Source organism: Hyposmocoma kahamanoa, unplaced genomic scaffold (assembly GCF_003589595.1).
Source record: "Hyposmocoma kahamanoa isolate Upper Pololo Valley unplaced genomic scaffold, ASM358959v1 78, whole genome shotgun sequence".
In the NCBI taxonomy this organism is placed as follows: Eukaryota; Metazoa; Arthropoda; class Insecta; order Lepidoptera; family Cosmopterigidae; genus Hyposmocoma; species Hyposmocoma kahamanoa.
This window is the reverse complement of record NW_020653945.1, coordinates 5,274,582-5,289,189: the sequence shown is the minus strand read 5'-3', so window position 1 is coordinate 5,289,189 and position 14,608 is coordinate 5,274,582. Positions and strand designations below refer to the sequence as shown.

Below are 14,608 nucleotides of genomic sequence, written 5' to 3'. Positions count from 1 at the left end.
ATATCATAATTCATATCTAATTAAAAATTTGGTCTCTTTAGATAACTTGATTCAGATACTCGTTCATTGTATTTTTTATTAATAACTAGTTGAAGTTATTAAGTATAAACCCTTCTCTACTGCTGCCCATCTGAACAGACAAAATATGATAGGTATTTTTCGGTCTTAATATTATAATAGGTTTACGCTAATCGTCATAGTTTTAAATCGAAACACGCTTGGGTTGTAATTTTGATCACTTCATGCAAGTAATAAATATTTTCTTTTTACAATACAATACTAGTATTTTTACTCCACACAAGTGTAGAATAGAGGTAAACAAAAGACATAAGACAGAGCACAACAACCGGCCTGTTTTGTAGTTGTCGATACCAATTATTATTTACCGATATATCAAAGTTCACCTCTACAATTACCGAGTTTCGTATTGAGTTTTCAGGTCGATTAACGTTTCCTTAGGTTATGTTACACAATCTGCTTGTTTTGTAGTTTTATGAAAGTTTCCACAGAACATTATACGCTCATTAATTAATCCCAATTACGCTTATTAATATTGGAATGTAATGAAAGAGAGAGTTTATTATTGTATTGGACAACATCTGCTGATTGCGCCAATATTAATACGCCCATTATGAAGGTAAGGTTGCAATTTGATCACCGATGGTTTATCCCTTGCCAAATTGAATTTAGAAAGGACAAATATTGAAAACCTCTCTTGTAGCTGAGAAAGTGGTTCTTTCAGTATCAATTTATTGAAAAATAAGTGGCCAAAATTGTGACAGCTTTGTAAATCAGGGATACCAGTTTGTGCGCAAACTAGTACCACTCTGATAAAGAATAATTGGTTCATCATATAAAATGTGCGCAGTCAATCGGAATTATAGTTGTTATGCTTGTCAATCTGCTAATATTCGACAGAAAGATGTGACGTCCTGCAGTGAGTGGGTAGACGACATCGTCGTTGTGGGCTCCGTAGATGAACGTGACAAGCGCAAGATCATGTTTTACAAACCACGCAGAAGGGCAAATTAATGTACTTGCGTGGAGCAAACGTGAGCCGCCGCGAGTGCCGCGGGCCTTAGACTAAGCCAACGAGACATTTGTGTGATTTAAAATATTTTTGAAATCTTTCAGCGAATTTTATGAAAATCGTTATATGTATAATAATGGTAACATTATTATACTCGTATTCAAACACAAACTGTTCTGTGTAGTAATTTGACGCATGTATTTAAATGATATTTTTGAATTTGCAAAAGCAGCAGACAAAAAAATCTAAACGGTTATCTTTTTTAATGATTGATCCTCTTTCCCTGAGACATAAAATAAATAAAATCGACCGATATTTTAATCTGTTCTCAGCTATGCAAAAAATGTTTAATTTGTATAAATTATCTCAAAACTAAGACAAATGAGTATTAGAAATAAAATTTAGATCTTTATTTTAAATGCTGATTATACACACATCAACACTGTTTAGGGATATTTCACGTTTATTAGAATAACTCAAAGTACTGATCATATCGAAAAAATTTAAACATCAATTTGTTCCTGGCACATTTATTCTAAATTCAAATTTAAAACAAAAGAACGACCGATGCGATAGTATTTTGTTACGATAGCTTGTTTTCCTCTGTGTGTCTTAAAGATAAAATTGTTTTTAAACGAATTTTTTTTTTACAATATTATTAACTGTATTATTACTGGTGGTTGTTTCTATACTATGGGACGCCGACATTTAACTAAACAAGAGATGTTGAGAGCCGTAGGCATGCTAGAAGCCGGCGCGTTCCAGTGCAATGTTGCTATGTCATTGGCACCAGTCAAAGCGTCATATCAAGATTATGGTCTCGCTACCGAGATATTGGCGATGTGGTTGAGTGGCAAACAGGGAATAGTCGGATGACTACAGCAAGACAAGACCGATTTTTACAAGTTACAGCAAAGAGACAACCTAACATTACGGCTAGGCAATTGGTTTTAAACCTTCAATCGGAACACCAAATATATTACTCACATTATCAACTCATCCATCTCACGTGGTACGTTCCCTAACAACTGGCGCCGGGGACAAGTGTTGCCTCTTCCTAAGATTAATAACCCCACAACCCTTGAACACATTAGGCCAATTTCTATATTACCCTTCCTTTCAAAAATTCTTAAAGCGATTGTTCATCGCCAACTATCATCTTACCTCTTTAGAAATAATATCCTCGACCAGTACCAGTCTGGTTTTCGGCCTGGTCACAGTACCACGACAGCATTACTGAAAGTTACAGAGGACATTTGAGAGGGCAGGGAGGATTCACGGTTAACGGTTAATACCGTAGGACTAATGTCCTCATTGATGTTTCTAACGCATTCAATGCTGTTGACCATGATATCTTTCTTGCTATCCTTGCATATCTGCGAATCTCTCCTCCGGAACTGGACTGGTTTTCTTCATATCTTCGAGGGCACAAGCAAGCAGTTCGTGCTAAAGACTCCTTGTCTAATTGATCAGACCTTGAGGCAGGTGTCCCCCAAGGTGGAATTCTTTCCCCTCTATTGTTCTCCGTTTTCATCAATTTAATTTCTCATATCCTCAACAATTCTCACCATCTGTATGCAGATGATCTGTAAATATATGCGCATGCCAAGATTAACTGTCTGGATGATGCGATACTGGCCCTTAATGCTGAGATCTGCGGCGTATCGCTGATTGGTCGAGTAAGTTTGGCATCAGTGTCAACCCAAGTAAGTGCCAAGGTATTGTCGTGGGTAGTTCTCATGCTTTGACTAGGTTGGACATGAGCTCTGTCGCGACTCTTTCTTATAATGATACACCTATTGACTTTGTACCTTATGTTGTGAATCTGGGACTACACATTGTTAATACTTTAAGCTGGAAACCTCGGATTGACCGCATTAGTCAGAAAATCATTGGTACCTTAAGATCGTTCTACCAATTCAAACACTTTCTTCCCATCTCAACAAAAATCCTCTTAGTACAGGCCACTATTTTTCCTATCCTTGATTATGCTGATGTGTGTTATGTTTTTATCACCCAGGAACTTCTCAACAAATTGGATCGCTTGCTCAATAGTTGCATTCGCTTTATTTATGGACTTCGAAAATTTGATCACGTGTCCGCATGTCGCAATGAGCTGAATTGGCTTACGATTCACCAGAGTCGTGATTTGAGAATACTTTCCACTCTTTACTCTATCATTAATGATAAATGTGCACCTGGATATTTGAAATGTAAATTTCAATATTTGGGTGCATCCCTTAATCGCAGTCTTCACTCCGACAGCAAATTGACTCTTTTAATTCCTTCTCACCGTACTCGTTTTCTTTCTAACTCATTTACTCTTCCGGCAATACGACTCTGGAACGCTCTACCGTCCCATATTCAAAAAGCGCCGAATAAACTAGCTTTCAAGCAATTAGTTCGTGATTTCATATTGGAGTCTCAATCTACATCCCATTACTCTGATATTGCTATATATAAATATGTATATTATATATATATATGTGTACGTATTATATATTATGTATTTATGTGTATATAGGTTGGTTATATACGTATACAGTTAGCCATATAATATTATGTGCTATATTTATATTGTGTTTAAACTATAAATCATATTTAATGTGTGTGATCGGGCTGCCAGGGCTTTGGCGCGAAGTTTCCGTTGAGTCACCGCCCCGGAATCTCATGATTAAGGACCACGAATTGGTTGGAAACATATCGAGGAAAAATTCGACTTAAATACGTGATTTATCCGTTATTTTTAGTTAATGTGTCTGAGTCTCACGGTGGTTTTCTATTTAAAAATATCATAATTATTTATAAACTTCTTCCTATCTGTTTTAAGTATCATGTTGTGCACCCCTGTTAATTATTTTGAACCCAGCTCTCCGGTTGACTGGTAGAGAATGCCTAATGGCATTAAGTCCGCCATTTGTAGTATTTTGTACGCAATTAAGTTTAAATAAATAATAAAATAAATAAACCTGTAGTCCAACCACATCGGTTGCAAGTGGGCCAAGACTTTATGCTTATGCATGATAATGCTCGCCCTCACGCAGCTCGAATAGTAAGTCAATGACTGCAGCAACATAATATTGAGACACTGGGCTGGCCTGCTTTAAATCCGATTAAGCACGAGTGTTACGTGCTTCAACGAAGGCCTTTACGAAATTTTCCCGAAAATCTGGTGACAGAAAATCAACTTTTTATGCATCTTCGGCGAACCTGGGACCTTATCCCACAAGGAGATATTGATAATCTCATTTTGAGTATGCACCATGTTGCAGATGCGTTATAAACACCCGAGGTGCTTTTACAAATTGTTAAATTTTATTTTGTAACACATTAATTGTTTAATTTAATTTTGTTTTTCTCTTAAATAACCATAAACAGAAGTTCTTATTTTAGTACAAAGTTAACTTTTTCTATTTCTACCATAAAAGTTATTAAAAATAAAGTTAAAAAGATTTTTGCTAAATTTTCTGTCAGATTATAAAATACTGCGCATTCTGATATACGAACGATTCAATAACTTTTTTGTACAAAGATCGAACACTCAGAAAAAATTCCTTCGATCCGGCCGGATTCGAACCGACGTCTTCTTGCATACTGTGCCAGACGCTATACCAACTAAGCCACGGAACGAACCAACGGACCTCACGAATTTGTCTATGTGCTTGCGTCGTGTCTTTGTACTTGGTCTTTCAACGACTTTTTAGTCGTAGCGCCATCTATGAGAAATCTATGACAGATTTATCACCCAGTTAGTACCTTTACAGCTACCTGTCCTGGCGAGAGATGTCGCTATTCACTGTATTAATTAATTTTTTTTTGAATTGTTATTCAATTATTTTTTGTGAAATTACTTCTGAGTGTTGGATCTTTGTATTAATAATTATAACAAACTAGTGGAGTAATTTCATAAAAAATAATTGAATATCAATTCAATAAAAATTTAATTAACTTTTTTGTAGTTTCCTTGCAATCCATGAAAAGCTAAAATATCCCTAGACAGTATTGATGTGTGTATTTGTATACTAATATTATATTAATTATAACAGAAATTGACCTGAAAATATTGTCTCGCGAATTTGGATGAAATTTGTGGTTGTCTATGTGTGTGTCCTTGCACCCACGACACTGGGTTTCCCTAGTAGTAGTAGGCTATGAGTAAAAAAAAGTTACGTAACAATATTTTAGATAAATTGACATACCAAATAATGTGGAAATTAAATCACGGCCGTGTTCACATTTCTCCCATTTATTATGATTAAATTGTTCATCCGAATGTAAATACGTTATATATAGTTAAATTTTATATTAGAAAATTGACAACATGTAAAAATAATGTTACATTAACATTTACTTGGCAGTGTAACACCTGCCAATCTTTGTAACTTATCTATGATTATGTTATGTTATTTTTTATTTAATTTTTACTTATTCAGGACATTCTACATAAAACACCCTACACATTAAATAACATAATAGCTTAAAACTAAGTGCTTCTACACTTAGAGCCATCATACCAAGCAATGCCAACAATATACAATGAAAGCTTTTTTAAATGATTATCACTAGTATCAGGTTTCTTACCACGGTATGACTTCTTTTTATTTTCCCGATATTTCGGAACGGTTGCACGCTCCATCTTCAAGCTTTTTTTGTTAACAAATGATTACGGTATATTAATATTCTATTTTTTTCTAATTTGTGACAACCCTTGCGTATTGCGTAATCTGCGTGTGACAGCGTAGTGCCTATATAGGCGCTGACGTCGCCGAACATCAAAGGCGGGGAAGATGTTGAAATACTGTGGCAAAATCGGTGGACGGCACAAACTACCGGAGATTTATGCTCAACGATGAACTCGGGCTGTGGTATTAGTACCATCAGGAATATGGACGGATTTATTTGTTACATGGTTACGATCCCTACAGGATACTTACGTATATACCTAAGTATAGAAGATAGCTTACATTAAATTTGAATTAGCTTAATTACGCAAATTTTCAACAAAGTCGAAAACAGCTTTAATAGGTAACCTGATACGTTCTGTAGATTATTATTTTCGGTGGCACCACCACGAATTTACATTAACAGTTCTTGTCAGTTCGTTCTCTAAGAACAAAATTAGTTGATAACTTTTTTTCGCATATACATAATTTTGTTTCCTGTAGTTCCTGTAGTTTTAGGGTAATTCCATAGCGTACATAACACCCGTTATTTTGACTAAAGGTTGAATTTAGAAATTCTGCCGGCTAATTGAATTGTGCGAAAGACAGTCTTTCGACAAACAGATTCTGTCTTTCAGGTTCAGTTACTATTTAAACCCCTGTTTGTACTAATGGTTTGTCAAAGTTTAAGTCTGCTTATAATCTTATAGCTTATAATCTGAGAAACTTTTTTTTGAGAAACAATTTTATCATTTAATTCACTATGTGTACTAGTATTTATCAAACTCTTGATAGTTTTGTCATTTAAACATTGTTTCTACAGATTATTTGTCAAATTAAGATAGCATACTACTATATGTATACTGCGCATAAAACCTGTTGCAATACAGATGTCGACCACCTTTGCAAGTGCCGTTTGCGAGTAGTAATTATAGGCAAAATACGTACATGGTGCGTGCATTGAGACTTTTTATTAACAATGCGACAATAAATCACTCTGAATTTGATTTGTTTTGTGTAAGCATAGACACAACGTTACTTTGACACATCACGTAATTGGCGATGATTACACTGGTTTGTTTTGTAATAATTGTCCATTATTATTGTTTTTTTTTTGTGTAACTGTGTTCTTTGTATTCTCATATAATCTCTTTTTGACTTGCTAAGTGTTATAAACTGTTTCATGTTGGCGGAAATCCGTAAATGGTATTGGATTATTCATAGTTAAGTATACTATAATTGTATTATTTGTCCGTGAATTTTCCTATAATGTATAAATAAATAAATACTACGTTTACAGGTTGTGCGAAATTTTTCGTAAGTAGGTGCAAAAAAACGGCTGTCGTATATATCGAAATTATTTGAACATTTTTATGGTCAATTTCATAATTTTGATTCGAAAACGAAATTGATAAAAAAAACATTGGTGTTTAAAAAAGTAATTAAAAAACTTGATTTTCATTAATTAGCAAAAACGTGCTTGATCTCTAGACACTTTTGATATCTGTATATAATGATGGTAGAGAATTATACAGTTGCCTTGATATTTAAATTAACTATAGATATTCAATGAAAAAGTGCGTCTAAAAATATTTGCCATACAAATACTTCACAAAAACGGAATTCAATCTATTTGTATATTTTTCGTAACATTCTAACAGTTTTTGGGTCAAGTCAATGTTTGCTTCTAGAATCGTATCAAATCGAATCGTTTCTTTCTTTTCGAAGTGTTTATTTTTCACAGTTTTTTTCATCCCATTGAAAAACTGGGATTAGAGCTTTTGATAATTGAAACTCAAGTAGAAACAACGACGTTTTGGTAATTAAAACAGATTAACGGATCTGCTGAGTGGACAAAAAATCCTTTTTCTCACACATGCTGGGAAACGTTTGCATTATTTTTAATTAAAAAACCATTGACTTACAATTATATGGACGTCGGGTCCGCGCTAAAAAGTGTCCGCACTTGTAAGGCGCTAAAATCATATACAGAGCGCCAAACTCCGCTTTAGTCTTCATTTGTTCTACTGACAGCGCGATACTGCGATGACATTACAATTTAAATTTCGAATAGGTTGACTTGGGACATTTTTTTCGTGGTTTTTGTACTAGACCCGTCGTCCATTTATTTGTAAGTCAATGTAAAAAACGTTAAAAAATGAACACGGAAAGTTTGTCCTTTACGGACCGTGCGACTTCTTCCCGGTCAAGGCCGCAAAGTAAGTATGAAAATCCATTACTGTCCACTTCTATAAACTTTTAAATCTACTTACTAATAATGAACTATGTAAACAGGCAAAAGATAAAGTCATACAGCCAACTGCCGAGTGTTTATAGTTGCGAGAATTAAAAATATCCACGTATACCGCTTACTTTAAAAAAATGGCGGTAACACTTAAGCTAAAGTGTTTTAGTATTCTTTTGGTTTTTCGTCTTTTTTGTATTTTGGTCGCGAGAAGGAGTCGTTTCTATATTATTTCTATTCAATTTCTTCTTGTCCTTAGTCTTTTATTATTTCCTCACATTGTTTGAGAAAAATTGTATATATGCCTCGGCGCCGGGAACGGGGATTGCTACAAGACCTCGCTGTCGCTCGTCCTTGTAACTCATACTCGTCCAGCAATCCCTTACTTTTCGGCCTCTGCAATAATGTACTGTTTTTCTGATATTTTGTTGATTAAAGGGTTTCTGTTCTTGAACACAAAAATGTGTTTCTATAGGTACCGAAAAGTCGTGCGCCTGGTGGTAAGCGACACGCCTGTCCATAACAGTTGCAGTGCCACCCAGAGCTTTAAATCACAAAAGCCTGTGAGGCACCGCCGCTGCGCCCATCATCTTGAGACATAAGTTAAGAAGTCCCATGTGCCTGTAATTTTACCAGCACCCTTACCCTTCAAAATCGTAAAGCGTTGATGCCCACATTGCTGCTTCTAAACTTTTTCACTCATCACAAATTTATTATGTTTTGTAAGAAGTCACAGGACAGAGTTGTTTTTCGTGATGTTAGTATAATATAATCCTAAATAATATAATCCTGCAAGATTGTTAGTATTTTATAAACAATCCTTTAAAGAGGGTGTAGATTTTAAGCTACCGGTTAAATACTTGAGACTGGTGTAGTTCCCAGGTCGTGGAAGCTTGCAAACGTGCAACCTGTACCAAAAAAGGGAAGCAGAGCTGACCCTGTCAACTATAGACCTATCTCAGTCACTTCCATACTCTGCAAGACTATGGAACGTGTACTCAACAACCGTCTCCTATCGTACCTTGAAGACAACGATCTCCTCAGTGATCGCCAGTACGGATTCCGACGAGGGCGATCTACTGGGGATCTTCTTGTGTATGCCTGTCACATATGGAGCGAGGCTATAGAAAAGCAAGGCGAAGCACTTGCAGTGTCTTTGGACATTTCTAAAGCCTTTGACAGGGTCTGGCACGCAAGCCTTTTAAGCAAGCTTCCCTCTTATGGGCTTCCCACTGACCTTTGCAATTGGATCTCGGATTTCTTGAGCGAACGTTCGATTCGAGTGGTCTTAGAAGGCTACTCTTCCGAACATATGGCGATAGATGCCGGAGTTCCTCAGGGTTCCGTACTGTCTGCAACTCTCTTTCTGCTGCATATCAATGATATGTTAATTCCAGGTACCTTTGCGTATGCTGATGACAGCACAGTTGTAGATAGGTACTTGACCAATGCAAGGGTCAGTGGAGAGGAAATCCAGTCTTGTCGAGAGTCCATGGTTAGCCGTTTAGATTTGACACTCCAGGCAGTCTCCGATTGGGGCAATGCCAATCTTGTCAAATTTAACGCTACCAAAACGCAGGCGTGTCTATTCTCCACAAAACGGAGTCCCTTTGAGCTGACTCCGACTTTTCGTGATATATCCATACCGATAGCCGATTGTCTCCAGCTACTTGGAATGGACCTGTCGTCCAATTTGAACTTCGGCAGATACATTGAATCCACGGCCAAAAATGCAGCAAGGAAGCTTGGGATCCTTTCCAGGGTGAGGCGGTACTTTACACCGGGACAGTTGCTCCAGCTGTACCAAGCACAAGTCCGATCGTGCATGGAGTACTGCTGCCACCTTTGGGATGGCTCTGCGACATATCAACTGGCCACTTTGGATTCAATTGACAACCGTGCCAAGAGGCTTATAGGTGACTCGGAATTAGTGGAGGCGAAGCTGCAGAGCCTTGAACACCGCCGTAAAGTTGCCTGCTTATCGGTATTTTACAGGATATATCACGGAGAGTGTGCGATGGAATTACATGATTTAATTCCGCCTTCCCCTTTCCATCACCGGGGGACTAGGCGTAGGCTTGGGTTCCACCCCTATGTTGTGGATATTCCAAAGATTCGCACGAAGCGTTACGCTTCCACATTTATATGGCGAACGGCTATGGAGTGGAATTCCCTGCCTGCAGACTTGTTCCCTGAACGTTATAACTTGGACCTTTTCAAGGCGAGAGTGAATAGGCATTATTTAGGTGTGCATGCTCCATCGTCGACCTCATCGTCACTTTCCATCAGGTGAGATGGAGGTCAAATGCGCACCTATATTTTATAAAAAAAAAAAAAAAAAAAAAATGCGCTATGTCAAATAAATTTATTATCGGAGCTAAGTAGCCACTCAATTTGTCAGTGCTTCGTTTATCTTAATCCTGGATTTGTCACACTGTGACCACGTGTAAAGGGGCTTAGAAGTGACGGTATTGTACTGAAAATAACATACACCATGTTACGTTAACATTGACGTGTATTATTACATAATGTTTGTACAATTTTTTATGATGTAACTTGTTTATTAAAACTATAATCCCATACTTAGTCCAATGGGACTAGGGGGAAATAAAATTACTCGTGTGGTTCATTAATGGGACCGAGCAAGGGTACCAGAGGTAAAAGGAGCGAATGGATTAATTGTATAGAATTTGGTGGATTGAGAGTTTATGTTCTAAATAGTACTGGTTAGTAATTACTGAAAAAAGACGTAATTAAAACAGGTAAAATCTAACCTCATAACATTGTGATGCGCGAACGCACTGAGGGCGTGTTGCGGCGAGTGCGGCGGCAGCACGGCTGGTAGAATTGGTCGGCCGGGGCCCTGCAGCACGCGGATGCCCATGCGCACCGTATTCCTGCGCGAAATCTTCTCATCGGCTCGTTCAGCTATGAAAAATGATGACAAATGTCTCACTTTATGACAATAGTTATTTTTGATACAAGTGCGGAAAGTTAGTCATTATTCAAGAGTCTCGAGGCTTCTTGGCCCGAGCCAGAGGCGAGGTTTAAGACTCGAGACAAGTGAAAATGACAAATCCGCACGTGTATCAAACGACGTTTTTTAATACATTTGCGGAAAAACTACATTGAAAGTAAAATAAAACAGTATATTTTAGTGGCGCGGCGCGCAGCGGTCTCGCGTTATATTCACCTCCGGTCATTGTTAATAATCAATCAGCCATCTTTATGGAAAATATTTTGGTATTTTTAAATGTAATTCGTTGTTTTATAAAACATCTATGCAATTTAAACAAATAAGATGTTTGTAAGTAAATATAAGTTTTAATGACGAATAACTTACGTCACAAAGCACATAAATATTAAATAAATATACAACCTCTTTAGTTCTATGTTTAAGACTTGAAACAACAGTAAATTTAAAAAAAATGGAAAATTAAAAATCACTAGTGCGAAAAATTCTACTTTCGGCACGATTTGTAGTACGGAAAATACCACGTTTTGAGCAACTGTATTAAAAATATGTTTTATTAAATACAAGTGACCAATAAATAAGTCTTTGTTAAGTGTGAAACGCGCACCCGTCTCGCACCCGCGGGTGGTGTGTTGTCGTCCATATAAATATAAAAAATAATAATAAAAATCTTTATTTCAGACCATAAGTCCATAAGTGTTAGTATCATATAAAAAGAAAATCTTAAGCACTATTGTTAGTAAAAAATAAAAATGTACAAATAAAATAACAAACTAAACTAAAAAACCTCCAACGTTAGACATGTAGTGACGACCACCGGGCGACCATTGGTCCGTCCCAGTGGTCGGCGAACGCGGACAGGATGGTGTTGGGGCTGGCACGGATGCGGGCTTCGAGGGAGGCGCACCTCTTCCTCATGACAGCCGCAAAGCCGTCCGTCCGCGCCTCGGCAAACATGCCGGACGCGCTGCACCTCCGCGGCAGCCCCAACAACACCCGGAACGCGTTGTTATACTGTACGCGGAGTACGTCGTACGCCTTCTGCGTATAGTTCACCCACAGGGCGCACGAGTAAAAGGAGACGCAAAACGCTTTGAAGAGCGTTATTTTTACGTCCCTCGTACACCGCGCGAACCTGCGGGCCAACATATTGCATCGGACTGCCAACGATCTCCGCTCCCGCTCGATGTCTTCGTTGTCACAGAGGTTTTCGGTGACCCAGTGACCCAAGTACTTAAATTTGGTGACTGTCTTCAAAGGAGCGCCAGAGAGAGTGAGTGGTGGTACATTATAAGTTTTCGTACCAGCCTTAAAAACCATCAGCTCACTTTTACTAACATTGTACTTGAGTCCATGGACCACCGCATACCGTTCACAAATCTGCAAAAGACGCTTGAGAGCACCGATCGAGGGGCTCAACAAAACCATATCGTCTGCGTAGCTGATGTTATTCACGCAAATGCCATCAACGTGACACCCAATTTTAGTTTTGTTGAGCTCCTCGATCAGCTCATTCATATAAAAGTTGAAGAGCCGAGGTGAGGTTAACCCCCCCTGCCTCACTCCGCACTCCAACCCGTACTCGCCTGAAAACGAACCGGACCATCTCACACTGTTTTTCTGGTGGCTGTACCAAAACCTTAAGAGGGATGTGATCTCATAAGGCATGGTCGACTGTTGTTCGATCTTATCCCACAGCACGTCATAAGATACTAGATCGAACGCTCTGGACAAGTCGAGGTAGCACGCGAAAACCGGTGTTCTTCCAGCTGTATAGTACTGGACAGTGCGCTTCAGGCACATGATGGCACTCTCCGTAGACAATCCAGACCTGAAGCCAAACTGCGCGTCATTCAAACGGAGGTGCCCCTTCAAATAACCATCCAGCACACTGTCCAGCACCTTGGCTACAATGGTTGCTAATGAAATCGGCCTATAGTTGGACAGCTCAGAAAAATCACCGGTCTTATTCTTCACAATTGGGACCACAACAGTACGCATGAGATCGTCCGGTAAGTAACAGTGGCCCATACACAGGGTGTAAAACATTGAAAGAACCCTGGGCAAGTGAACACCTGCATGCAGCAGATGTTCAATGCTGAGACCATCGTGCCCCGGTGACTTACCCCTAACCATGGTTTTTATTATAGAAGCCACCTGTTTTGCAGTTATAGTTAAGGTAGTCTCAGATATGGCCCCAGCATTAAACACCCGCGCAGAAGGTCCCAACGGGGAAACCACTTTGAAATGACTCTGGAAGAGGTCGGCTATATCCTTAGGGTCTTGAACACCCGCGATAGTCGCGGGGGCACTCGTTTTGTGATTTAATTTATTTACAGCTTTCCAAAAGGGTCCAAAGCTTTTACTGCAATGATGTTGAGCAATTATATCATTCTTAATTTGCTGTTCGTGGTTTTGACACCATTTTAATTTAGCCTTAAACTGCTTCCTAGATTGGTACATCTCATCATAAAAATAACCCGATGAAGGTTTACCGTGAAGAACCCAGTCTTGGAAACATAACCTAGCTCTCCCATGAGCCCCACTGACATATCGGTTCCACCCCGTCACATAGTGCTTCTTTTTATTATTTCTTACATGAAAACAGGTCACCGCAGCCTCCGTTAAGATACCAATAATATCCTGATACAACCGTTGCAAAACTTGAAAATGATCATTATTGTTGCATATTTTATTACAACATTTACTAAGCTCATGAGGGAAATCTATTAGCTTTAACCTAGAGTTACAAAAATCGTGGTACTTTGATATCTGAGCAGAGTCACGGTCACCCCACATAATCTTATTATTATTACAAACAGATTTTAAAATATTAGGCTTAATTAAATTAATATTACAATGCACTACAATGGGGAAATGGTCAGACCAGTACGAATCATACAAAATCGACGTACTTACAACAGTTTGCCTCGCAGCACCAGTTCCAATACAGTGGTCGAGCCACCGCCGGCAGCCATGCGCCTCGCTCACATATGTGTATGAGTCAGAGGGCAAGAGTTCCAAATCAATACAAGACCAACACTGATCCGCACAAAACTGTGTAAGTTCTACAGCAAACGGCTCCCCTGGATGGGAGTTGAAGTCACCTAATAAAAACACCGTTTCGATTTCCTGACTCTCAATTACCGCACTAATCTCCGCAAGACAATCCGTGAAATCGACCATGTTGTCACTACAGTCTGTCGGCATGTACACGGAAAATATCAATAATGCGCGATCCTGCAACGCTACCTTAATAGCAGCCAACCGAGCATTTTTACACTCAACCACAGATACTACGGCGGATATGTCTCTCCTCCACAATAGCGCTACCCCACCATAAGGCCGTCCTCGGAGTACACCTGCAGATGTATCCACAGCAGAGGTCCCCGTGAAAGCGAAACGATCATCGATGCTTCCCAAATAGGCCAAATCGTGCGGCAGCAGCCAGGTCTCCTGCAGCGCGATGACATCAGCTACTTTACATAGTTTTCTTACACACTCAACTGATCTAGCTATATTTTTACAATTAAAAGTCAAAAGTCGCATACTGGTCATGAGATATTAATAATCACGAAAGTTCTCTCCAATTAGTCATCGTTATCAGGCCCTTTGTACTTAAAATTGACAAAACGCCTATACGCTATTCCATCCGGCCAGAACTCTTCTGACATAAACAAGCTCAACTTATGTTTAGG

General features: G+C 38.7%; 1 protein-coding gene across 1 annotated transcript in view; it reads right to left on the bottom strand.

Annotated features, from left to right (window-relative positions):
- Nucleotides 1–14,608, bottom strand: part of LOC113233194 (beta-arrestin-1-like) — an 88,840-nt gene that overhangs the window by 41,119 nt on the left and 33,113 nt on the right. The window contains exon 5 of the mRNA XM_026468231.1: nucleotides 10,711–10,864. Within this exon, the coding sequence (XP_026324016.1) occupies nucleotides 10,711–10,864 (154 nt within the window). The remainder of the gene's footprint in view (nucleotides 1–10,710; nucleotides 10,865–14,608) is intronic.